Here is a 27,994-nt window from a genome sequence, read left to right as displayed (position 1 = left end):
GCAGGAGACCTGAGTTTGATCCCTGGGTTGGGAAGATCCTCTGGAGGAGGGCATGACAACCCACTCCAGTATTCTTGCCTGCTGAATCCCCATGGGCAGAGGAGCCTGGTGGGCTACAGTCGCTGGTGTCACAGAGCTGGACACGACTAAATGACTAAGCGCAACACACACAGCTTGAAGACTGCAGTCGATGAATTTCAGGCCTCAAGGGGGAGTTCAGGAGACCAAGCTTGTCAGAATTCTCTGAGGAGAGAGAAACAGGGGCAGGATCCAGCAATTGTTCATTCAGATTGTCAATCAAAACAGCTTTGGAAAGATATTTTGGTCCCATACTGTAAATTGACCAATTTAATGGAAATTAAAGCTCACTCCAAAGAACAGATTTGTTTCCCAGCTCTTTGTTTTGGGGAGCATTCCCCAGCAGAGCTCCTTCGGATTCTCCTTATTAACAGCTAGACTTTCCTTCAGCTCCATTCTTCTCCTAAAACACATAAACCTGGTTGGAAGGGCTATGTTGAGAGCAGGAGGGATGATCAGTTTTGTCCACCTTTCCAAGACATGCCAGGGTTTCATAGTTTTGAAAACCACTAATTTATTCCAGCTTATTTTTCCAGAAGAATAGAAATGGGCAGGCCCCCCCAAATTCTCTTTTACTGCTCTGCAACCACAGTACCACAAGGTGGGAAAGCCACACCCGGGATTGGGAAAGACAAGGGAAAGAATGCAGATGCAAGGATGGTGAGAGATGAGGGGAGAGCAGAGCCACGCCAGGTGCCATCTCTGTTTTCCCTGGCCCTTGCCCATTTCTGACCACAAACCTCCCTTCCCTTCCCCTACACACAATCGAGCTGCACGCACACACACATACACACACACAGACACCCCTCTTCTGAAGTTCAGATGAATTTTTATTTACCCAAAGGAATCAGTGGGTAGAGCAATGTCTGTCTCACTGTGCAGTTGGAGTTCAACAGAACAGCCTACTAACTATAGAAGGGGTAACTCATGAGCCCTTTCATAGTGGTATGGAACTAGTGTATGACATAAAGAAGTTATTCTTTTTTTTTTTAAAGAAGTTATTCTTAAACTATGTTAAGAATAAGAATCCCCTGGAGAGCTGGTGGAAACACGGATGCCTGGGTCCCACCTCCACAATTTTGGGGTCAGTAGGTTGGAGATGTCTGAGAATATGCACTTCTTTTTTTCTAATTTATCTTTTAAAATTCAGTTTTAATTTTATAATTGCTTTACAATATTGTGTTGGTTTCTGCTGGACAGCTATGTGAATCAGCCATAAGTATACATATGTATACTTATGTATGTACACCCTCTTCAACCTCCTTCTCACCCCCACCCCATCCCACCCTTCCAGGTTGTCACAGAGCACCGGGTTGAGCCCCCTGTGTTGTAAAGCAACTTCCTGCTCACTTCAGTTCAGTTCAGCCACTCAGTCACGTCTGACTCTTTGTGAGCCCATGGACTCCCTGTCCATCACCAACTCCTGGAGTCCGCTCAAACTCATGTCCATTGAGTCGGTGATGCCATCCAGCCATCTCATCCTCTGTCATCCCCTTCTCCTCCTGCCTTCCATCTTTCCCAGCATCAGGGTCTTTTCTAAAGAGTCAGTTGTTTGCGTCAGGTGGCCAAAGTATTGAAGTTTCAGCTTCAGCATCAGTCCTTCCAATGAATATTCAGGACTGATTTCCTTTAGGATTGATAGGTTTTATCTCCTTGCAGTGCAAGGGACTCTCACTAGCTTCCCACTAGCAATCTATTTTACATACGGTAATGTATATGTTTCAGTGCTACTCTCTCAAGATTATGCATTTCCAGCAAGCTTCCAGGAGATGCTGATACTGCTGGCCTGTGGACCACACTTTGAGTAGCCCTGGTAGATCACATCTCTAGGCCCATTTTCAATAGTCCTTTCAAAAGTTTCTTGCCTTCCTCAGCTCAAGCTTTTCTATTATGCTCTTTGGCTGCTCTTTAGAAGCCCAAACTGATAAAGCAAAGAAATTCAGCTTTCCTTTCCAAACTTTGCTACTAGTGATGGTTCCTGTTCCAAGCATCTGCAGGGGGCACCATTTCCATTGTATTCTCTGTGAACAGAGCTCCCTCAGAATTGTGTAGCTCTGCAGATGCTACTGAGGGGACAGATTGATTGACTACAGGTTGGATGGTGCTTACTATGCACAGCAGATTGTATTGAGCATGAATTTGAGACCATTCATCCTCATTTTTACAAAGTGTTCATACATACATGATTTCAATTAACTCCCACAACCCCACAAGATAGGTAAAGACATTATTATCTGTATTCGTCAGAGAAAACTTGTAGAGAAACGTTAAGTAAGTGTCCCAAAGTCACACAGCCAGTTTGTGTCACAACACAAACTAAAATGTTCAGGTCATCCCTAAATATGTAAGGCTGTGGCAAATAAAAGTATTCTATAAACTTTATTTTGGCATTTGAGAGCAATCAACCACTATTGGGTCACATCTAAGCACAAATTTGTGATCCCAGAATGTTTTTCTGTGGTTCCATTTCAGTTTGCTTTGATACATTAACACTCCTGTTACTAGAGATGGGAGATAAGTTCACAGATTTTATAATAACATTTTCCATTAGTAGAGTCTGCCTGCAATGCGGAAGACCCAGGTTTGATCCCTGGGTCAGGAAGAATCCCCAGGGAAGGAAATGGCTACCCACTCCAGTATTCTTACCTGGAGAATTCCATGAACAGAGGAGCCTGGCAGGCTACAGTCCATGGGGTCACAAAGAGTCAGACACAACTGAACACACACACATTGCTGAGGAGGAATCCTCTTCAAGGCTCTGTATTTTGAACCTTGTAGATCTATGGACCATTCCAAAATGATTTGAATATGTTTTAGGAATTTGAGTTTTCATTTGATGAAAGCCAACTGAGATTCTTATAATTGTTCCCCCAAAATTGAGCCTACTTATATCTGCTGTTCCAGTACTATCAGGTTACCAACAGGATAATAATTATCCCAGAGCTCATTAAGAAAAAGAAAATCCATCACTGTCCTGTTTTGTTTCCTTGAAGTGGCTCATTATGTTCATAGTAGAGGAAAATACATCAGCATTTTATATGGCATACCTTTGGATTTAGTTGACTGCTCACTATAAGAGGATTTGAGTCAAAGCCAAATTGCCATTCACAACCAAGGAGGCTCTGGGGACCTTCCAGAAAAGCTCTTTGTTCAAGTGAATTCACACCAAATACTGTTCAAAGTTGCTGTGTTTTCTTTCCCTGCTTTTGTCTGTGTGGTGTCAGTGGTTGAGTCTTCCAAGCAGATCAGGGTTCAGACAGGTGGCAATGAAACCGGAAGTAGAAGACACCTAAGTTTCCTAACTGAACCTGAACTTAGCAATAAACTTTGAGATTTCTTTTCATTATTATTTGTAAATTAGTAACACATGACTACGGTAAAAACATTCAAATAATACCAAGAGAGTAGGTAGAGAAGGGTAGGTCATAATTTTAAAAACATTAATTTTGTTGTGAGGATTTTGATGGATTCGTTGATTCCCTACTCAAAGATATATGGAAACATGGGACTTTCCTTGTGGTCCAGGGCCTAAGCCTCCATGCCCCCACTGCAGGGGGCCCAGGGCTCAATCCCCAGTCAGAGAACTAGAGTCCACGTGCCACAACAAAAGATCCTGAATGCCACAAGTAAGACCCAGTGCAGCCAAGTATATAAATAAATAGTTTTTGAAAAGATATGTGGAAATATGTTCACTGGCTACAGGGAAATGGGGCAGAGGGAAAGCAGTAAAGTAGAAAATTATTTGGCAAAAAATTTTTATATAACAATGAAACAAATCTCCAAAGCTTTCTCTAGTCTGATAGATCCACTTGGATTTTCCTTGAAGACTGCATTCAGCCAGGGCTGCTTCTATGCAATACCACACAAAAGTCAAAGTTAGAATCATTGTTTAAAAATCAAAGGAAGTATAACTGCAACTCTAGAACTTACTAGATTTGTGACCTTGGGAAATAGGCTTATTCTTTTAGAGTCTCAGTATAGTAAAATGAAGATAATGGTCTTATCTCATGGAATTGGGGTGTGGATTAGCACTCAGCAAATGTAGCTGTTACAGTGCTTCCTTCAGTATCATTTGTGCTTAGGGAATAGCTGAGGAGAAGGAAATGGCAACCCACTCCATCATTCTTGCCTGGAGATCCAGGGACGGGGGAGCCTGGTGGGCTGCCGTCTACCGGGTCGCACAGAGTCGGACACGACTGAAGCGACTTAGCGGCAGCAGCAGCAGAGGTGTATGAATTATGCTTGTATTGTCATTTGCTTGTCAACTGTATATGAAATCATAAACATGCAGGTGATTTGAAACTATAAAAGGGCTAGCTAAATGCAAGGGCTTTTAAAAATTATCTGAGCTTTAATAAAGTTGTAATATTTTCTGACATAATATTCTGGTTTTAAATCATTATTATTTTCCCTAAAAAGATATTCATTTTGAGGTTTTTTTCTTCTTCTTTATCATCCACCTACTATAACTGACACGTTTTTAGTTCCATATAGAGACCGGATGTTGCAAACCATCACATGCTGAGCTCCTGCTGGTGGAGGCAGGGGCGGGGGTCTGTGGAGGATACAGAGCATTTAAAGGAGACTTCCTTGTTCTCCTGGGCTGCAATTATTAGAATATATCAGAATGTCCCATCTGACAAATGATTCTCAAGTGAAAAACTTAGCTAACATTCTGCTTTCCTTTGAGGAATAAAGCAATCATTTGTTCCTATGTCCATAACTTTAATTGTAATGTATTCATGTATTTTTTTCTAGGCCTCCAACCCTGGGCAATTTGAAAATGACATTGATGCATTATGGCAGCGAGGACAAGTTCCAGAGTCTGTCGTTTGTCACGGTCGAGTGGGCATAAACACAGATGCACCGGACGAAGCCCTGGTTGTCTGTGGCAACATGAAAGTGATGGGGACGATTATGCATCCCTCTGACAGCCGGGCAAAGCAGAACGTCCAGGAGGTGAGCAGGGGGCAGGCCTCGGACACCTCCTCTGACACCCTAGTCAGGAGTTCTGGGCTCTCCTGGCCTCTGACACGCTGGGCACGAGGCAGCTCTCCACGTCACCTGCGGGCGTGAGATAAACACGGCGCTTAACAGTTATGAGCGTTGGAGTCGTTAGGTATCTCTGCTGAAACTATAATGCAGCTCCTACCCGAGAGAATGCATTTACCTCCCAGGAGTAGTGGGCTGTGACAGCGTGACACTGTCTTCACAAGCAAGAAGTCTCTGAGTTATTTTCCACAGGCTGCTGCTTTTCTGTTGTCAGCCACTAGAGCTTGCCTTTCCTTTTCATCTCCACACTTTCATCCCCCTGTTCATCTTCTGAGCGCTGTCTTAGGTCCCTTCTTGCTCATATTTCTCCTGGGCCTCTCCACCGTCTTCCTCCCAGAGTCCCTGGTACCAGGCCTGCCAGCATCTGTCTTCCCTTCCACTGTCTTCCCTGCTTAGCATCCTTCTGAGAACACTTAGAGAAACTTCACCTCCTCAGTCCTCACTCAGGCAACCCCATCCATCATCCCCAGTTTCCAGGTCAAGACTTTTTCCCTCTGTAATGAGGCATGCATGCCTTATAAAAATCAGAAATCAGGCCTTGAAAGCAGGAGGCTACTTGTCCACTTTGGGCTTGCCTGGGTAAAAATGCCTAACCTCACTGAAATGCCAGTGTCTTTGTCTATAAGGTAGATATGATGCTTCTCTGCCTAACCCCATAATTTTTAACCCATGGAGACAATAAGTACTGAATCATCTTGGAGAGTCACAAATGCTATGAAGACCTAAGGGGTCAGGATGAAAATGCCAGGTCATTCCAACCTTAATTCTGTTGCCCATTCATTGCTTCTGCCCCCTCCCCACCTTCTCACACATACTGCATCTCCTGTAAATATTTTTGAGGCAGTGGCAGAATGGTGTTTTAAAATCTCCTTTCTGTATTCTTTCTCAGTTAATAGGAGACTTAATTTGTAAATCACTGGCCATGCTACCAGACTGCATTCCTTTCCCAGTGCAGATTTGCACGGGTTTTTCTAAACTAGCCAAGGAATGTCCTCGTTGGCTGAGAGAATCCCAGAGAAAGGCTATAATAGTAGACTTTTATACTGATTGCAAAGTTGTGGTTCATATTAGAAGAGCTGTGACCTATTAGCTGGATGGGAACTCTCAGGGCTGGGAGGTTCTCATATACATTTCCAGATACCAGCCTTAGATACCATGCTTCTACCTTTTAAAAAGAGATGAACTGTCTGTGCTTCAGATCACACCAACTCAAACTCATCCTTGCAACTGGCTCTACAATCCCCCACCAGGCCTTATCTAAATGTAAGCGGAAGATGACAAGTGGGGAGAGTCCTCCATAATCCCTCCTGCTACCATTTATCAAATGTCTTCATCGAATGATGTTCCTTGGTTTGAAGAAAATATATTGTCTTAAAATAACAAGGTTCCCTGGAACTTCTCAAATCCCTCCAGGAAGCTTCTCCATAAAGTACAGTGTCACCCAATCAAGGCTCTAGATGAGATGTTCCTGTGTCCCCTTCCTGCCCAGAGCAGCAGGAGGGAAGAAAGAAAAGCAAGTCCCTGGTTAGAAGGCTAGTCTGAGCCCTGATTCTGATACCTACTTGCCCAGGAACTTTGGCCCAGACATGCTCTATGCCTCTATTTATTATTCTGTGAATGGGGAATACACATATTCATTTTACTCACATTAAAGGATTTTTCTAAGCTCATATATGGGAAACATTTTATAGATGTATACAGCTAAGCAGATATAAATGGATATTACTATTATTGACATAAAAATGCAAGTTATATACATAATTCATCCATTATTTCACATTAATATTTTTGTCTTTCATAAGTCTATCCACATTTATAAAACGCACGCCTCTAGAAATCTTATCTGTCTCATTCGCCATTTATTATAGGCAAGAGAGATGATGGTAATGTTGATGATGGTGCTGACAGATACGTGAACTTCATCTTCACTTCTCCCTGACTCAATTTTCCCAACTTTTAAAAAGAAGGCCATTCTTCCAAACATGCCAGGAAGTGAAGCTTGGTTAATCTGATTGGAAGCATAGGGCTGGAGGCTTTTTCCCATTCTTTAAGGAGGCATGATAACCAGAGCTGGCTTCTGGATTAGCTGCTGTGAAACAACTGCTGTGGCTACACCTGTGCCTGGTGCTGTGATGGGAGGACAAATGGCAACTGCTGAGTGCCTGGCTGCATCTCCTCACTCCAGGCAGTGGGGAGGGGGCTTTGCAGATAATAAGCACACAGGCACCCTGTGTGGAGAGGCCTGGAGGAGATTTCTTGGACTCATGTGGACTCACGTCCAAGACACAGAGACGATAAAGCAGATGTGACTAAAACCTGCAAAACAGAAGCTCTGGAAAATGAGATGGGCCTCTGGAAAGAGCAGTTTCACTTACCTAGACATGGTGTTTACTGAGGCGATAATAACCTGGAGAAGAAACACAGCTTTTACAATGGAAACTGAGCAAAATTAGGGTGGAAAGGGTGTGCTGAGAACCAAAGGGGCATGAAGAACAGCAATGTCAATGCAAAAAATTAGTAAATAAATAAAGAAGTTGAATGTAGAATGCATCAGTCAAATTCTGTGGTAAAGGCTGAAAATAAGGCAGCAAAGGCCTAAACAAGAAAAGCCAAGAAAAAAAAAATCAGTTAAGGTGAAATGATCCAGACCATTTCAGTTGGTCTAGAACAATGGTCTAGACCATTTCTCCCAATTGCACCAGCAGTGTGCTAGTTAAAGAAAAAGTGTGATGAGCTCAAGACAGCCAAACATGCAAAGTCTCCCTTCAGGGCCATGAGCCAAATCAGAAGTTCAGGGTGAGCTGGTGCCATTCAAGCTGCTCCTGATGGGAGACTGATAGCCTGGGCTGTGGGCCATGTGTAACGAGATCTCCCTCCCTAAACAGACTGGAGTCCACGGTCTGTGATGTCTTCTCCGCGGTACAATGCTTGAGTTAATGGTATGGAAACCTTGAGTGTGAGATAGCATGACAGAGACAACCATTTGCATTCACAGTCAAAACTTTCCAAAGCTGCTGTGGGCAAGATCAGACGCCCAGATTCACTCACTAGGCTGTTACTCAACACACTGCTGAGCAAGGCATGGGGTTGAATGGTGGCCTGGGTACAGTTCCTAGCAGAGGATTCCAAGGAGGCACAGCCCTTGTCTCTGGGGGTTTCCCTGGGCCACTGTACATGCCACAGGGAACATGCAACTCAAGCTGTGTATATTTAGCTTTGGAAAGTCTACAATCCAGCATTAGAAGTCATGAGAGCATTTTCTTAGATAAAGATTGTTCTAGAAGGTGTTTAGCTCCCCAAGTCAACCCTTAAAATTTTCTTTGGCCAAAAATCTGTCTGAATACAATGGTAGTAGTCCTAGTGAATCTAATTGCTATGTCTGGGAATATGTCTTCGGGGAAAACAAAGTCAAGAATCCCACTTAGACAGCAGGAGTTATTTTCCCTCTGTGTAGCCTGGATTGTTGGCATGAGGGCACATTCTCCTCTGGATTCCCTCTGCAACAAAGAGACTGGCACTGCCTCCGCTTTGCTCTCTGATGGGCCATCATGCAGGAACCAAGGGGATAATGAGAAGTAGGCCAAGTGGGCACAGGTCTCCCAAGAGTGCAGGGAGTCAGGGCCAGGGCGGGGCCTGGCTAACTGTCTCCTGATTGACCCTGCCTTCGATTCTGTTGGTGTCAGTGATGGTTCTGCCATTTCACTACCTCCATTCTTTCCTTCCTTCTTTCCTTCCTTCAAAGTCTGGGTGCCTGTTACCTATCAGACACTGTGCCAGATGCCCTGCAGGTTCTTAGATGGTCAAGATCCAGGTCTCAGCCTCAGGGAAGGAACTTTCATGAAAATTTAAGCTCCAAATAAGAACTACTCCTTGAGTCTCCAGGGCTTGGCGTAGTATCTGGCACACAGTAGCTACTCATTTTATATTGTTGAATGAATGAAGTGGCTCACAGTGACATGTACACACAGGGCAATGTGAGACTCTGACTGCTCCATCTGGGTACAGCTGGCAAGGCTCTCCTTGCTCTGGCCTTCAGCTGTACAGTCTAGACACACCAAACTCTGCATTCGGTCGTGCAGACATAATTCAGGGGATTTGCTGCCTCAGGACTTGGCTTATGGTGTTCTTTCTGCCCAGCATCTCCGTCTTATTCTTACCCTTTCCACTCCCTTCCCTAGCTGACATCTGCCTTTGACTAATTTCTATCTTTTATTTATTTACTTATTTGGCTGCACCGGGTCTTAGCTGTAGCATGAGAAATCTTAGTTTCAGCATGTAGGATCCAATTCCCTGACCAGGTATCAAACCTGGGCTCCCTACATTGGGAGTGTAGAGTCCCAGGCCCTGGACCACCAGTGAAATCCCACTCCTATCTTAAAGTTATTAATTTATTTAATAAATATTAGTTAAGCACCTACTACACGCAAGGAATCGTTATAGAAACTGGTGATATGGTGACAAACAGAAAACCATGGGCTCAAATACATCCTCACCCTCACAAGGGTATCTATTCAATAGAATAAGACCGTAGAGGTGACTCACTAGTTGTTTGGTGATGAACTGATTAATGCCTGCATGTAAGGCAGAGGGAGCCTTCCTAGTCTTGGAGGTCAAGCAATGCTTCTCTGGTGAAGGGGTGTTTTAAATTGGGGACATGGAGGTAGAGGAGCAGGAAGGAAGAGCTTCTGAGGCAGGAAATGCCCTGAGCAAAGGTCTTGACCTTGTGGAGGGGCAGAGTGTGTTTGAGAACTGAAATAAGCCAAGGTCTCTGTTGGGCTTCAGCAGCTCTGGTAAGCCATTTTTCACAGTCCCCTGAGAATACGTTAGGTACCTCCTTGGAGTTGATGGGATTCTCTTTTCATAACTCCATCCTCACCTGCATTTTTCACATTGTAATATAATCTTATGGGATGAGTCTGTCTAGACCATGGACTTTAAAAGAGCAATCATTTTGAAGTTCCAACGCTTAGTGTAGTACCTGCTATATCAAAGGTGATTGGTGAATATTAGTCAAATGAAGCAGTGAATGAATGAACTGAACTAAGCTTTTGATGACAGCAATGATCAAAACAGCTGTGAGTTCCCTGACAAGTACCTGAAATAAAGTTGGTCCATTTATCCAGTTAAGCACCAAGTCACAACTTCTGATACCAGCCAAATGGATGAACAGAGAGCCTTTCTGATGTTGGAAGAATTTTCCTGCTCACTCGACAGAGTGAGTGCAGGGAGGAGTTAAGGGCCAAAGCAGGGATTTCTTAAAACAACAGAAAAGCATTTCTAGTTGTTCCAACATATAGATGATGTCCAGGTGGTATATTTTTAATTGCCAAGAGATGCTGGTTTCATAATCAAGTTATGTTCCCTAAAAGAAAATTTAGGGACCCACATAGTACTGCCAACTTTTTAACTTGTCAAATTAGGTCATTAAAAAAATCGATCATGCAATTACTATGAATTCATTTTTTAAAAACTCTAATTGAAAAAGAAGTCTTTGAATCAGCACATTTAGCCCTGGGAAAATTCCACTATATTGTCTTTATCGTTACCATTTTGCTAGCACCCATGAAATTTATTTTGAGCAACTTGCAGTGACAGTTGGGAGTGTTTGAACTACTTCTGTAAGAGTGGTCAGCTCAGAGGAGGACCTCTGGGTAGGGTGGTCTAGGGGAGAAGTCATCTGTAGGAAGGAACCCTGAATTTTGAGGGACCTGCTGGTGGGTCATCTGGGCTTGCAAACTGCCCCTTGAAGAAGTTTTCTCCAGCAAGATGTCCACCAGCAATTCAATGATATATTATATACCCATTCTTCAAATGTTGTTACTTGAACTAAGCCCTGCTCTTTTAATTTATAAATACAAGGCTGGCTGTGTTTGTTGAGTGCTTACACCATGTGCTCCTTTGGAAATGATACCTTGCCATTTTGGACAGCACTTGTTTTTCTCCAAGGTCAGCCAGCTCCATTCTCAAAAAGATGGTTTAACTCTTAGCAGAGAGAGGTGAGGCCAGAGTAGTGAATGAGGGAGCCTTTGCCCTGTGACTTGTTTAACTTTCATTTGTCTTCGGCTTTGCTGGCTCTTCTCTGCTGCATGGGATTTTCCTCTGGTTTCGGCAAGCAGGGGCTGCTCTCTAGTTGCAGTGTGTGGACTTCTTATTGCGGTGGCTTCTCTCGTGGAAGCACAGACTCCAGGGCACTCGTGTTTCAGCAGCTGCAGCACCTGGGCTCAGTAGTTGCGGTCCCAGGATCTAGAGCGTGGGCTCAGTCGTGGTGGTGCAGGAGCTCAGTTATTCCTCCCCATGAGGAATCGAACCCGTGTCTCCTGCACTGGCAGGTGGAATCTTTACCAGTGAGCCACCAGGGAAGTCCTTTATGTCTTTAAAAATGTTTTCCCCTGTAATTTAGCCATTTAATTCTGGCTCATTTTATAAACTAGTGGATGGAAGTCACTGACATGAATTTTGAAACTTTCGCTTCTTGGAGGAGAAAAACATAAATTTATCTTAAAATAGTTTGGGCAAAAGGAAAGGACAGTCCCACTGCCAACATTCTTTGTCTCTCTGGGTCACTCTGAGTGTTAATTTGAATAACAAACATCTACGTGCGTGAAATCTGCTCTTTAATTTCATTAGGTTGACACAAACGAACAGCTGAGAAGAATAGCCCAAATGAGGATTGTTGAATATGACTACAAGCCTGAATTTGCATCTGCAATGGGAATAAATGCTGCCCATCAGACAGGTACACACACAAACTCGCTTCTTGATTTTATGTGCTTGACTATTCACGTTTTAATTCCCACTTCATCTAGAGGCTGTATGCCCATAGCTCTTGACAGCATCCTGTCGTTCTAACATGTCCCCTGTGAAAGCTATAATCACCAGAACAGGGCAGGCTAAAGAAATTGCTGTGTCATCTTTACTCAACAACCCCCCCCACCCCCCGCCCCTACTCCTGCACCCCAAGGTACTGGTGGATGATTCTGAATGCGTTGTTTCTCTTCCCCAGAGTCCTCTTGCTCATGGGATGAGGGCTAAGGGGCAGATGGCAGAACAAACAGCCCTGGACAGCCTCTGGGTAGAGGGGGAATGTGGCCAGGCTGGTGGGTCCAGTCAGAGGAAAGGCAGAGTGGTGTCTATACTCCAGACCAGGAATTCTAAAGAAACAAGGACCATTTAGGGATCAGAGTCCGCCTGTAGGAAAAGAGAGAAAATTAAGCTCCAGCCTTACGTCTATGCACAGGGATTTTAAGGCACTTATCCTTTCCAACTTTGGGCTCAGAGTCTCAAGAAAGAGTGGAGAAAACAACACTCCCACTTTTTAAAACATTCATTTATTTTTTAATTGAAGGATGAATGCTTTACAAAATTGCATTGGTTTCTGCCAAACATCAACATGAATCAGTCATAGGTATGCATATTTTAATCTTAGAGTGGTTCTGGGATCCAAATTCCTCTTTTGCTTCAAATGCCTTGTAGATCAAAGCCAACACTGAGGAGGGATAAGTATCTATTTGCAAAGACATCCTGTTCACCATTCCCATCCGGGGAAAGGTCTTTTCCTGACGAAACCTGATGGAGTGTTTGTGTCTAGGAATGATCGCCCAGGAGGTGCGAGAGATCCTGCCCAGAGCTGTGAGGGAGGTTGGCGATGTCACCTGTGAAAACGGAGAGACGTTGGAGAACTTCCTCATGGTGGATAAGGTAACCCCTGAACAGATAGCTCCCCTAGGACTTGAACCCCACAAGTGAACCCCCTTCTGTGGCCAGATTATTCCATGTTTGATATTCACTGTGCCCTGAATATCCAACCAGGAAATGGGACAGTAAAAAGAATTCTTCACTGAGCTGTAGAGTAAGCAGGTATTAATTGTCTCACACTGGTCGTAGGGACCAAAAAAGCAGTCACGTTAGGGAAAAAGGGGAAAGACCACACACAACACTGGAGACCACGGATCTTGTCCGAGGAGCAGTGGGCCTGGGAAAGTCCACTCACCCGGACTGCCCTTCATCCTCATGAGAAATAGTGACAGCCAGTTTTGATTAGACTTTGTCTTGAAAAATGAGACTAACCCTTGCAAATGTGTCATTTCTCTCACATGATATCCTTTACGTTATAATTAACACAATGTGCTCCTCTTAGAATGATTGAAGACTGAATGAAATGTTGAATTTTTTTTTTTTTCAGCATAGGTTTTCAACAAAACTGTATGTTTGACTTTCACAGCGCAATCATAAAGTGGGTCATTTTTACAAAGATATTCATGAGCTTCATCTTTCTTTCCCAAGGGCCTGTCGAAATTCTTTGATATTTAAATCATTCTCTCTCTTTTTTTCAAATCGTTCTCTTGTGAAGGAAAGTCACCACCCTTGCAGATTAGTTCCTCTTCGCTTGTTAAGGAGTCTGCCATTTCCTTACGAGCTGATGCTTTGGTTATGATTTGAGGGGTTCTCCCAGATCACATCTGTTAATTCTGTGAAATCCTGCATCTTTCACAAGGTTTGCAGACTCACTCTGTGGCTGATTTGCTTTCCATCGCATTATAATATTTGGTGCTAGAGGGAAGGCTGATTGACATGGGGATTTCATGGTAGTCAGAAGAGATGTTTGAGTGAAGACTAATTTGTAATTTGTCAGCTCATCGGGGCAGTGCTTCAAAAACTTCAAAGTGAGCGTGAATCAGTGGCTGCTGCTGCTGCTGCTGCGTCGCTTCAGTTGTGTCCGACTCTGTGCGACCCCATAGACGGCAGCCCACCAGGCTCCCCCTGTCCCTGGGATTCTCCAGGCAAGAACACTGGAGTGGGTTGCCATTTCCTCCTCCAATGCATGAAAGTGAAAAGTGAAAGTGAAGTTGCTCAGTCGTGTCCAACTCTTAGTGACTCCATGGACTGTAGCCCACGAGGCTCCTCCATCCATGGGATTTTCCAGGCAAGAGTACTGGAGTGGGGTGCCATTGGTAGGGGCGTTATTAAAATGCAGGTTTTGGTTCAGCCTGGATTTGGTTTACCTGGATTTCTAACCAGCCTCCAGGTAAAACCTATTTTGCCAGTCCTGCCGGTCAGCAAGACACATCTGGAGTAGCCAGGTAGGCCCTTTCAGTCTTCTACCTACAAGTTCTTAGACAACAGTCTCTTAGATAACAGCATCAGATGGCCTGTTCACTGGGCTGCAAGGGCCGAGTAGTAGAAGTTGAGTTATTAATACTTCTTCCTGCCTCTGAGTCCCTAGAGAAGGAAATGGCAACCCAGTCCAGTATTCTTACCTGGAGGATCCTATGGACAGAGGAGCCTGGCGGGCTGCAGTCCATGGGGTGGTAAAGAGTTGGACACGACTAAGCAACTTCAATTTAACTTTCAATTTCACTTTCCTGCCTCTTAGGACCACATCCTCCATAGGAGAAATTCTTTAGTCTCTCAGATGTAGGTTCACTTGAGAGGTGTTATCATCAGAAATGTATTTGAAGAAATTAAAAAAAAGTTTTTTGGCCATGCTACATGGCTTGTGGCTTCTTAGTTCCCCGACCTGGGATCGAACCTGGGGCCCCTGAGAGCACTGAATCCCAACCACTGGACCAGCAGGGAGTTACCCAGAAATTTATTTTTGATAATAAAAACAACACCAAAATTTGTATTTAATTTACTTAATTTATTTAATTTACAAACTATTTTATATATAAAATAAAATGTTATAAAATATATTTTAAAATATAATAAAATATAAAATATATTCAGAGGTATCGTATGGAATTTTCCAGGCAAGAATACTGGAGCAGATTGCCCTTTCCTCCTCCAGGTGATCTTCCTGATCCAGGGATCGAACACGCGTCTCTTGCATCTCCTGCACTGGCAGGCAGTTTCTTTACCACTATGCCACCTGGGAAGCCATTAAAAATATATGAAAACATAAAATATATTTAGAGGTATATGTAAAATAAAGTCACCCTCACACTCTTGCTTCCTGGGGTGAGAGAAAGAGCAGAAGCCCAGCTGTCAGCCTCAGGGTCCTGGAGTACGTCACCAGGCTGCCAAGGTGGGGGCTCCCGGGGTCTCGTCTGGTAGCAGCTGTCTTACTTCTGTCTCCAGTCCTTCCCTGGAACATTCAGGATAGAGATTTCTATGTTGCCTGTGTGGGTAGCGCCTGCAGAGGACCTTAGGCCTGTCACTGTTCAGCAAAAATGTCTTCGGGTTTTTCTTGTAAGATGGTATGGAAAACCCCGAACGAACGTTTTGGCCAGCCTAATAGTTCTCCCTCTGGCCTAGTGTTTTCGCATTCCCAGATGAGTTGAATGGAGACAGTCAAGAAGATTAGCAGTTCTGAGGGCCAATGCCCCACTTCCCGTGGGGAAGCTATACCCCAAGTTCATTGCTAGGAAACCAAGCCCAGAATCCTAGGAAGGTGGCAGGGGGGTGGCATTCCTATTCCAAGCAACCAGGTTCACTTATCACCTGAAAAGCCATCCATGCCGAGGGGGCACTGAGTTTATAAATAATTAGAACTGACAAGAGTCCAGAAAGGAAAAGGGACGATTCTCTTAGGAAGAGGACCTTGTAGTGATGTGGTCTATGGCAACGCCACCAAGGCCACAGTCATTTACAGCATCAGTGACACCAAGAGCAGATGAACATCCCCACACTCTAAAGCCCGGCTTTCTTCTTTGACTCACTTCTGAGGACAGACTTGAATTGCTGGTTTAAACCTCAAAGCTCTGGAATATCCCTCTTCTACATTATAAGTTCATCCCAGATTATCTTTTGTAGTGAAGTAGCACAGGGTGATATGAGAGGTCCCCTCCCTGTACTGGAGAAGGCAGTGGCACCCCACTCCACTACTCTTGCCTGGAAAATCCCATGGATGGAGGAGCCTGGTGGGCTGCAGTCCATGGGGTCGCTAGGAGTCGGACACGACTGAGCGACTTCACTTTCACTTTTCACTTTCATGCTTTGAAGAAGGAAATGGCCACCCACTCCAGTGTTCTTGCCTAGAGAATCCCAGGGACAGGGGGAGCCTGGTGGGCTGCCGTCTCTGGGGTCGCACAGAGTCGGACACGACTGAGGCGACTTAGCAGCAGCAGCTCCCTGTACCAGGAGGAAGGAAGCCCTTTGGAACTGCGGGCAAAGAATTTTGCATAAATAAACCTTGTTTAACTAAACCTTAACTAGGTACTTCTTCACTTTGTTCTATCCCTAACCCAAATCTCTCTGTCGTGTCGCTTCTTCACAAATGTATTGTCTCTTTGTCTAACGAGTTTAGAAGTTTAGCTTGTTGCTCCGGTCATGTTTTCAAGTCTTCATTCTCTTGTGAAATTGCCCATGCATATGGAAAAACTCCTGGAGAAGGAAATGGCAACCTACTCCAGTATTCTTGCCTGGAGGATCCCATAGACAGAGGAGCCTGGCGGGCTACAGTCCATGAGATCGCATTAAATAAAATGTGCATGCATGTTAAAATAAAAAAAAAAAAAAGGCATAGGATATGTGATTCCTATTGTCCACACTCTTTTTCTTTTTTCTAAAGTTTTTTTTTTTTTTTTTAATGTGGACTATTTTCAAAGTCTTTATTGAATTTGCTACAATGTTGCTTCTGTTTTATGTTTTGGCTCTTTGGCTGCAAGGCATGTGGGATCTTAGTTCCCTGACCAGAGACCGAATCCACACCCCCTGCCCTGAAAGGCAAAGTCTTAACTACTAGACTGCCAGGGAAGTACCTCCAGGCTCTTTCTTAGCTGTGCAATGAGAAAGATGTACAGACAGACTCTTGCTTTCCTGGGCTCCTCCCTATTCATGTCGCACCATGGCAACCTTTCTTGCTTTGTCCAGGCCTGTTTGTTTTCAAGACCTTCTATAGCATTTCCTGGGCTTTGTGTGTTATAATAATAGGTGGAGATCCAATTAAGATACAAGTCTCTCCCTCTGCACTCCATTGCTCTTCTCTTTTATAAAGAAATTCTCACTGGAGCTAAAATGCAAACTAGAACCTGGAAATGTTGAAATGTTGTGCTCCGTGATTGCTATATCATTTTCACCTAGACTTTGCAACTTGAAGCTGAAGTAGGAAAGAGAATTCTGGATCTTTACAGATTGTCCATACAACCAACCAAAGTTGGAGATTAGGGATGTCAGCCAAAGTTGATGTAAGCCACTCATCTTTCTCTTCCTTTCTTTTTTGTTTTACATATGAGTTTCACTTAATGTGGACCATTTTTTAAAGCCTTTATTGAATTTGTTGCAGCATTGATTTTGCTTTATTTATGTTTTGTTTTTTTTTGGTCATGATGCATGTGAGATGTTATCTTCCCAAACAGGGATTAAACTCACATCCCTTGCATTGGAAGGTGAATCTTAATCCCTAGATGGCCAGGGAAGTAACCTTTCTCTTCTCAACAGGAGAGATGACCTTGTGAGATAAACCTCTCCTGGGGTGATGTGCTGCTTCTCCAAATTTCTCATGTTTTGGCTGGCTCAGTGAAAGCTCAGCCATGGGAGATGGGGTAAGAGGACTCGGGGTTCATACTGAGAGCAAGGGAGTCTTAGCGTGGACACCATAGTCTCCTGAGCTAGCCTACTGGGGCTCTGCCTTTTGGCTTGCATGATTCTTTGGGAACAACTGGTTCCATTTCTTGAGCTTTGTTATTAGGTATACGTGGTAAAATAAAAATGTCCATAATAAATGTAACAACTGCCTTAAAGGAATTCACAATGGAGTCTATATAAAGATGAGGTTCATCTTATGAAGCACTGGTTCTTGAATAATCTGTTTGTGTGTGTTTAAGACTGCACGTTAGAAGCCACCGTGCCATAACTTAGTTTGTGGCCACTTTTTCTCTTGGGTTCTATTTTTCCTACAACTGCAGTGTGGCAAGAATTATCTATTTGAGTCAGGCAAAGAAAAACAACACTTGGTTCCTGCCTTCAAGTAGCTGTCAGTCTAAGCAGGGTGATGTGCCAGGTACAAGAAATAAAGCTCCGAGTTAAAACATGAGATGTAATGAATCTGTGGAATGCATAGATGAAGTGTTACCTCAGTTCATAGGAAGGAGAGGGGCTCCCTGGAGACTAGGCAGGGGTTCTCAGATGGGAGGGAAGTGATGAGACTGAGAGACAAAGAAAGGGAGGCATTGGTGGGTTGTGGGGACTCAGTGTGGCCAAGGGGGGAAGCGGATCATAAAGGGCCCCCAACCTTCCTTTTTCTCATCCATAGTATCTGTCTGACACCCAGTCCTGCTGTTCTCACTTTGGCACTATCTCGTGCGTGTCAGCTCCCTTCTTTATTCTCTCCATTTTTCTCCTTGGCTATCATAGCAACCCTGTAACTGACCTACTAGATGCCAAGAGAATCATTTTCCTTAAAAACAAAACAAATATCTCATCCTATAATCCCCTTTTCCCATTGTTGAATCTTCACTGGCTTATGACTACAACCCTCCACAATCTGGATGGAATCTTCCCTTTCTAACTCATTTCCTAACACTCACACCCCTCAGCCCCCAAACACCATCTGAATGAGCTGAGACCTTCAGAATCTGATGTATCTGCACACGCACGCATGTCTTGTTCCCAGCTCCTCCCCACCAGCCTTTTTTCAGCTCCTCACACTCCAAGTTTTGTTTCTGCCTGGGAGGTGTTCTGTGGACTGGTCTCTGCCCTAAAGACCCTCCCTTCAGATGATCTCATCACTTGGATTGCAAAGCAAGACCTTCCCTGACCACCTTGGCTAAAAGAGTCTGCAGTGCTTGACTTCACTTTGTTTCTAAGATCCAGGGCCGCTGTGAGGGTGTAGAGCGCCTTGGCAGTGATTTGAAAAGGGCACTCCCTCTAGCTGGCGCAGGCCTCGTGCTCCCCCTCAGCGGGGCCTCTAACACGGGACACACGGCAAACTTGCTCCCAGCATCCTGGAGACTTCTGTCCCTATCTGACATGAGCTCGTTTATTTGCCTATTTGTTCTTTGCCAACCTCCCTGGGTGGTTGTGTGAGAGCAAATCTTTCTATATTTTTCCAAACTCTATCTCCAATACGTTCTATGTGGCATTAACCCCAGGGTTTAGGGGACTATAGGATTTTGAGAGATCTTGGGTGATTGAGTTAATGAATTCCATGATGTCTGGGTTGCTCCTGTCTACACACTGCCTTAGGCCTTTGGATAGACATCTTCTAGAGTATTTGTTGCATTGTGTTATCCTTCTTTTTCTATTCAGTGTCTCTTCCACTGGACTGAGAGTTTCTCAAGGTTAGGAATGTGCCTCCTCGATCTCGTGTGTGTGTTTGTGTGTGTGGGTATGTTCAGGTTATTTTTTTATTTTTGGCTGTGCTAGGTCTTCACTGTGCTGTGTGAGCTTCTCTTGCTGTGGAGCACAGGCTCTGGAGTGCCCAGGCTCAGTAGTTGTGAGATCAGTAGTTGCGGTGCATAGGCTTAGTTGCCCCATGGTATGTGGGATCTTGGTATCCCCACCAGTCATCGAACCTGAATCCTCTGCATTGGAAAGTGGATCCTTAGCCATTGGACTGCAAGGGAAGTCCCCATCCTGTGTTGTTTAAAACAGTATCTGATACCTTGTGGGTTCTCAATAAGACTTTGCTTATATTAATGCATGAGTTTTTGAATCGCAGTGAGACGTGGTTCTGTTCACATAAGGAAGTCAGAAGGAGAGCTGTTTTTCTGGGGGAAAAGATGAGTTCAGTTTCGAGTTTGGGATGCCAGCTGAACTTTCAGATGAAGACATATGGAGGTGACTGAAAGTATAGAACGTGAGCGAGCAATTAGGGGATTGAGGGGGAGCTGCAGACAGGGGTGAAGGTATTAATTCATAAGGAAAAGGTTATGGTCACAGGTCACAGATGGGAAGGCTGTGGTGAAGTCTGGCCTGCAGATACTTTTTTAGCTCACCATGTTTAAGAAATTTTCAAATTCATTGCTTGCTTTTAAAAATTAGTATGGAAATTCCCTGGCAGTCCAGTGGTTAGGACTCAGAACTCCCACTGCAGGGGACATGGGTTCAATACCTGGTCAGGGAACTAAGATCCTGCATGCCAAAAATATAAACAAATAAATAAAATTAGGAGATCTTCACACAAATTCCAGCTTCCTGGTTCCCTTGATATCAGATCTGGGAATGTGGTACTAAGGAGTGCCACCCCTCTGCTCTGCCCTATCCCAGCAGTTAGTTTAAGTCCCTTCTTTTCTCATCAAGAGAGGAATAGAATTCAGTCCTTACTTGCAGTGATATTTCCCATAGAAGTTAGTACACCCTGTTGCACTCACTGATTGACTTGACTCCAAGCCGAATGATTAAAGCTCATATGCTTTTGCAACCAACTCTGGATATTTTAACAACTGACCACTTGTCTGTTGATTATCTTTTTTAAAAAGTTATTGATTTTGCTGTGCCAGGTCTTAGTTGTAGTGTGTGGGATCTTTAGTGGCATGTGAACTCTTAGTTGCAGCATGTGGGATCTAGTTCCCTGACCAGGGATCAAACCCAGGCCCCCTACACTGGGAGCATGGAGTCTTAGCCACTGGACTACTAGGGAAATCCATGTAGATCATCTTTCCCAGGAGCTCTTTACACTGGGAGCAGGGAGAAAATTCTCTTGTTTCTTAATTTTAGAGAGAAATATGCCATGTACTAAGCTTCCCTGATGGCTCAGAAAGTAAAGTATCTGCCTATAATGCAGGAGACTCAGGTTCAGTCCCTGGGTTGGGAAGATCCCCTGGATAATGGAATGGCTATCCATTCAAGTATTCTTGCCTGGGGAATTCCATGGACAGAGGAGCCCGATGGGCTATAGTCCACAGAGTTGCAAAGAGTCGGGCATAACTGAGCGACTAACACACACAGACACATACACGCAAGACATTTATTGTTTTCTTGGAAAGTTTCTTTTTGTAGCTAATATCTTTAAAAAGTAATTGCTCATTTATTTTTTTCCATGCACTTCAACAAGATGGGTGGATGGATGGATGGACAGATGTGTGACAAAGGAATTAGAGCAATATGCTAATTATGAAATTAAAGTGGGAGGTGGTATGTGGGCATTTACTCTGCAATTAAAATTTTTCTAATGCATGCTTGAATTTTTTTCTATATGCTTGAAAACTTTTGTAATAAAATTTTGGGAAAAGAAGCACTGTTCCAGACACCTAAAACTGCAATTTAAATATTGTGTCAGCAGGTGGTGGCAAAGCTTTGAAGATCAGGTAGCCCATTTATTCATGCCTTTACTAATTCAATACCTGGAATTTCACATTTTATTTACCAAAGTGGTGGTGGTGGTTCAGTCACTCAATTGTGTCTGACTCTTCGCAACCCCATGGACTGCAGCACACCAGGCTTCCCTGTCCTTCACTATCTCCCGGAGTTTGCTCAGACTCTTGTCCATTGAGTTGGTGATACCATCCAGCCATCTCGTTCTTTGTCTTCCCCTTCTCCCACCTTCAGTATTTCCCAGTATCTGAGTCTTTTCCAGTGGCATCAGGTGGCCAAAGTATTGGAGCTTCAGCTTCAGCATCAGTCCTTCCAGTGAATATTTGGGGTTGATTTCCCTTAGGATCTACTGGTTTGATCTCCTTGCTGTTCCAGAGACTCTCAAGAATGTTTTCCAGCCCCACAGTTTGAAGACATCAAGTCTTTGATGCTCAGCCTTTTTTATTGTCCAGCTTTCACATCCCTACATGACTTCTGGAAAAACCATAGCTTTGACTACACGGACCTTTGCCAAAAGTTTCAAAGAGACTATTTTTGAATAGTCTATGGGATCGCCCAGAGTCGGACATGACTGAAGCGACTTAGCAGCAGCAGCAGCAGTTTCTTAAAAAATAAAGTCTGTAAGGATCCTCCAGTCCCTTTCTGAGGAGTCCTGGCTTTTCTTTACCTGTAAAGTCTGGCCACTAGGTCAGAACAGCTTCTTCCCTGTAGATATAGTTCAGTTTGCTTAGCCTTCATCCATGAAGCTCTTAGATTGCTGAGCTCAGTTTCAACCACGTAGAGTCCATCACTCTGCCTTCGAACAACAAACTGAGTTAAGAGCACTGGAGAGTAGGTAAAGAAACCTTGGACTCAGAGTGGTATCTCTCAAGAGGTAAAATCTGTTTCTTTTCTTTGTTTTTTCTCTAGTAGATTTCCCTCTTTGTCTTTATCTCTGGAACTTTAGAGTGCAGGTACTACCTTCCTCTTTGTGCTTCTCTTTTTCTTTCTTACATTTTTTCTTCTCCGCATCCTCCTGTTCCCTGCAACCCCCGACAACACTGGCAGCCATGCTCATGTGTTTCATATATATCCTTGGGTAGTCAGGCTGTCTGGAATATTATTAGTGTTCCATGAATGTGTTTTAAATTTCTTTGAATTATATACATCTGCTCGTACTCTGATGCATGAAATGCCTTGGCTTGTATCCTTACGTTCTCTTCTAGTGATGGACTCTTCCAACTCTGTTGACCACAACTATGCAGCAATGAATGTTCTCACACAGGCCTCCTTGTGAATATGTGGGCGGTTTTCTCTGGCATGCATTCCGGAAGTGGTATAGGATATACTCAGCCTTAATTCTACAAAATGCTGCCAGCGTGTTAGTCAGCTCCAACTCATAACAGCAGTACATGAGGCTGACTGCTTCTCTGTGTCCTCATCAATACTTGACGTTTTCAGACTTTCTATTTTTTTCACTTCTAATGTGGGTAAAGTGGTTTCTTACTGTTTTAATTTGTGTTTTTCTGATGAGTGATAAAGTTGTACATCTCTTTCTTATATTAGCTATTTAGGTTTCTCCTTATGTGAATTGCCTGGCCCAGTTTTCCATTGGATTACCTTTCTTTTGCAGGGCAAGAATATACTTTTCCACTTGATGCTGTTATTTAAGTGTTTTTTTTTTTTTCCCCATCATTGCTCTCTTAAATAAAATAGACCAAATCAATACCAATGGCTTAAGAGAGGAACAATTATTTTTTGTTTCAATGGCTTCCTCCCTAGTGCTAATCACAACTTAAAACTATATTATTTACTTCTGGTTTACTTGTTCTTGGCTAATCTCCCCACTAGAAAACATGGTCTGTGAAGGTAAAGATCCTGTCTACCTTACCTTACTTTGTTTTCTCCCTGTGCTTAAGACAGTCTTCCCAGGTGGCACAGTGATAAAGAACCCACCTGCCAGTGCAGGAGACTCAAGAGACACACAGGTTCCATCTCTGGATCAGGAAGATCCCTTGGAGAAGGAAATGGCAACCCACTCCAGTATTCTTGCCTGAAAAATTCCATGGACAAAGGAGCCTGGCAGGCTGCAGTCCTTGGGGTCACAAAGAATGAGATACAACTGAGTGAGCACACACACTTAAGACATCCCAGGTCCTTGAAAAAGAACTATTGATTCTGTTCATTAATTGGCTATTGAACTGCATGTGCCATGCATTGGCCCTGAGGAGTCATAAGACGCTGCCCACAGAAAGAGCTCATTGGCCACCCAGGGAAGACAAGAAATCAAAGAACTGCAACAAACTGTGCCATGTGTTTGTTCAACTGGAAACTTATCTCAGGCAAAGGACTCAAGCCCTTCCACAGAAAATTATATTGAAACAGAGATAATGAAAATTAAGCAAGAATTCTAAAGCAAACAAACAAAGGGCAACAATGAAACACATAATAGTAAACAGTTTTATGAACTTGTGCTCCTCCCACGTAAAGCAGAGATGAAAACACAACATCCAGAGGAGTGAGCCCAGGAGTTGCCCTGTTTGCAAGAGAAAACTGCCCGGGAAGAGGGAAACCTCGCCTCCAGGGACCTGCTAGAAACTGAGCTGAAGTCTGAGCTCCCACATCATCTCAGAGCCTGCTTTTCTGGTTTGGGGATTCTAGTTTTTTTTTTTTTTAAATCCACATCAAAGCTTGGTGAGCTGTCCACAAATAAACTCTTGGACAAAGATCTAAAGCTGAGTTTATCCAAAGCCTAAACAATTGCCAGGCACACCCATTGGCTAGAAGACAGTTCTTCTCCCTTGGACAATCATTTTCATAATACTCAATTATAGGCAGCTTTATTCCAATGATTTTATTATAAAAACATCAGTCTATGCAACATCAGATGCCACAAGGAGAGATTTTTCAAGTCTGTGACTCTCCCTGGAAAGCAATAAGAGTCTGTTCCAACCTCTCAAAGCATTATCTGCTATCAGGCTTAGTTATCCTTCCTTAGTGTTTTTAGACAGGAGACAAGCTGGGATTCCCAAAGAGAGGAGAAATCAAGTTCACTGCCTGGCTGCTCCACCATGTGGGGCTCATTTACTGTCAGTCTTGCAAGGGACCCGGGAGCATTCTGCAGTCTCTCTCCTAGCGGGTGAGGAGGCGGTGCGAGGATGTGTACCACCAGAGTGGAAGTCACATGGCAGGTGACCAGCAAGTCACTGGCCCATCCCACCGAGGGTATCAGACACCAGTGTTGGTTTGCTTAATTCACTCGAATGTCCTAACATGGAAAGGGAATTTGGAACATAGACTTCGCTTCTCTGAGAAACCTCAGGTAAAGAAACAGACTGGAAGTCTGGCCACTCCCTTCAGTTTCACCAGAGAGCAAGGCCGTGTTGTCCCAGTGCTTCAGGGCTTCTTGAATCACGGCTGTAAAAACGCTCATTCATGTATGCCCGGTGCTGAAGAACCTGCTGTGGATGAGAGGCAGGCCCTGTCTCCAGGGGTTTATAATACTGGTCAACATGACACCAAGCGAAAGGCAGGTGGGTGAAGAGGGATGACAGCTGGTCTAGGCGGAGGGAGCAGTCAGAGGCCAGGGGATACATGATATATGTTCCATGAGGGGCGCAAAGTTAGGTATGATTAGAGCGCAGCCTGCGAAAGGGATTGTGTGAAAGGCAAGGCTGAGACAGAGGCACGTCTAAGCTAAACAAGGTCTCTGGTTTCACAAACTCTTCCTGTTGTTTTTCTGTGCACACACACTTGCCAAACTGCCCTGAGTGTCCTTCCAAAAACTATGCTCATACTGTCCATGTATACCCCTACCCCAAAGCAAGTCTTTTAAATGCTGGGTAAAGACCACCCCTACCCCCAGACTTATGAGCAATTTTTGGTGGCAATCTGGTTTAATCATTAAAAAATTTTTTTTAAATTATGGTAAAAGTCACATAACATAAAACATCTATTTTAACCATATTTACCTTCCTGGTGGTTCAGATGATAAAGCATCTGCCTGCAACATGGTTCGATTCCTGGGTCGGGAAGATCCTCTGGAGAAGGAAATGGCAACCCAGTCCAGTACTCTTGCGTGGAAAATCTCACGGACAGAGGAGCCTGATAGGCTACAGTCCATGGGGTTGCAAAGAGTAGGACATGACTGAGCGACTTCACAATTGCACAGTTCAATGACATGAAGTATATTCACCTCTCACCATTATCCATCTCCTGAATTTTTCATGGTCCTCATTTGAAATTATCTCCATTAAACACTAACTCCCCATCCTCCCTCCCCCATGCAACTCAGCCCCTGGCATCTATCAATGTACTTTCTGATCCTATGAATTTGACTATTCTAGGTGTCTCCTATAAGTGGAATCAAACGGTATTTTTCTGCACCTAATGTATATTGGCATGCATTTTAAAGATTGACTTAATAAATGTCCTATAAACAGATTGTACCTTCTTCTTTCCTTCTCCTGTACTATACAATGGGCTTCCTAGGTGGTGCTAGTCAGGAGACATATGAGACATGGGTTTGATCCCTGGGTTGGGAAGATCCCCTGGAGGAGGGCATGGCAACCCTCCCCAGTATTCTTGCCTGGAGAATCCCATGGACAGGGGAGCCTGACGGGCTACAGTCCATGGGGTCACAAAGGGTCAGACATGACTGAGCAACTATGCGCTCACACACGCTATTCAGTAGGTTCTCACCAACCATCTACCTCATACATAATAATGTACATATTAATTTTCATCATTTTTACATCACGATTGTAAAGCTACATTTCAGCTGAGGTAGTGGGTTTCATTTGAAATGATCACTAATAACCGGACAGAGTTGAGTAATTAAATTAGATTCAGTTACAAAATAGTTCTTAACCAACAGTGGGCATCAGATGGGGAAGCTTTTCAAAATTCCCCAACCCTATGCACTTCTCAGTCCTAATGAATATGAACCTCTACATGCAAGTTGGATACTTAGAAAAAGTTCCTTAGCCATCTAGGTGTACATTCATAGTTAAATTGAACTCATGGAGATCTTACCACTTGCATAGAAAAGGTCATTTTCAGAAAATTCTAGATTACGTTTTTGATTAAAAATGTAATGTTTTTGAATAATACATTTGTACTGACTTCACTGTGGTGATAGAGGATAAGTCAGAAGTCTTCTAATAAGAGTCAATCCCCATGACATGTCCTAGAAATTTATTTTTTTTGGTAATCTGCCTTTGGACCCATAAAGTCAAAGCCATCATTACTATCGAAAGGCAGTAGTAAATCCCCTCTCCAGCTCTGTTTCCTCTTAAATAGGAAAACACATGAATTATCTTCTTGCCCATCGGATCTACATGGAAGATGCACGGTGCTGGCAAATTTGAGTTGGAGAGATCAGAGCTGGCTTTTCCTCATTATTGACATGTAACCAAACAAATGCAGCCATCGCTCATGTGTCTTGAGGCAGCATAAAAAGTCCTGTGGGGAAGCATGGCAGAAAAAACTGACTGTGGTTTAGAGAGGACATCAACATCATTTTCCACAGTCTGTTTTACTGTGAACTAAATCACAAATTAATATATCAAGCAAGCCTTTTTTTTTTTTTAAGGAGAAAAAATGAAACCAGTTGCCAAGAAATTTTTATTTTAAATATTATGAGAAATAGTAATTCCAGTGAGGATGGAGAGAAGTAGGTAGATTCTGGAGATTTTGGATGATGAACTGTGTGATGGATTTCCCACTGGGGGAGAGAGTCAGAGATGATGCTTGGGAGCCTGTGTTGGACTGCTAAGTGGACATCATATGACCTTATGACCCACTCTAAATAATACAGTTATAATTCTACTCTAAGGCTTTCTACTCATTATAGTAAATTGTAATATGACATTTATTATGGTTTAGAACCATAGAATGTCATTCCTATCTTCGTGATTTCTGAGTTGTTTTTATAAAACAAATTTAGAAGTAAAGGAAAATCTGTACCAGAATTAGAAAATTTAGAAGAGCCTTTGTCAGGAGATTTTTTTTTTTTAATTGTTGTTATTTTGTGATGTATTTATTTTTAAACATTTTTTTTAGTGAAAAATTTCAAACATACAAAATGAGAGAGAAGAGTAATAAAATTTATATACTTTATATACAGTAATAAAATTTGTATACTTCACTCAGATTCCACAGTTATCAATTCATCTCCGATCTTGTTTTAGTTAAACAAACTATCCTCCCTCACAACTGAATTTTTGTAGCTTTGTTGAGATATAATTGACACACAGCACTATGTCAGTTTAAGGTATACGACATGATGATTTGATATACACTTATATTGCAAAATGATTGCCATAATAAGGTTTATCCACAAACCCATCACCTCATATAATTACATTTTGTGTGTGTGTATGGTGAGAACATTTAAGATTTACTCTCTTATCAACTTTCAAGTATATGATATAGTATTGTTAATTATGGAGAAGGCACTGGCCACCCACTCCAGTACTCTTGCCTGGAAAATCCCATGGACGGAGGAGCCTGGTGGGCTGCAGTCCATGGGGTCGCTAAGAGTCAGACACGACTGAATGACTTCACTTTCACTTTTCACTTTCATGCATTGGAGAAGGAAATGGCAACCCACTCCAGTGTTCTTGCCTGGAGAATCCCAGGGACGGGGGAGCCTCCTGGGCTGCTGTCTATGGGGTCGCACAGAGTCTGA

The 27,994-nt window shown here is 43.4% G+C and overlaps 1 protein-coding gene across 3 annotated transcripts in view; it reads left to right on the top strand.

Annotated features, from left to right (window-relative positions):
* MYRFL (myelin regulatory factor like) overlaps positions 1-27,994 on the top strand; it is a 121,404-nt gene that overhangs the window by 65,793 nt on the left and 27,617 nt on the right. For all 3 annotated transcript variants that reach the window (XM_060412793.1, XM_027967457.2, XM_042246922.2), the window contains 3 exons: positions 4,837-5,037; positions 11,758-11,866; positions 12,719-12,828. In XM_060412793.1, the coding sequence (XP_060268776.1) occupies positions 4,837-5,037; positions 11,758-11,866; positions 12,719-12,828 (420 nt within the window). The remainder of the gene's footprint in view (positions 1-4,836; positions 5,038-11,757; positions 11,867-12,718; positions 12,829-27,994) is intronic.

Source organism: Ovis aries, chromosome 3, assembly GCF_016772045.2.
Source record: "Ovis aries strain OAR_USU_Benz2616 breed Rambouillet chromosome 3, ARS-UI_Ramb_v3.0, whole genome shotgun sequence".
In the NCBI taxonomy this organism is placed as follows: Eukaryota; Metazoa; Chordata; class Mammalia; order Artiodactyla; family Bovidae; genus Ovis; species Ovis aries.
Note: the sequence above shows the minus strand (reverse complement) of the source record. Positions and strands in the feature narration are given on the sequence as shown.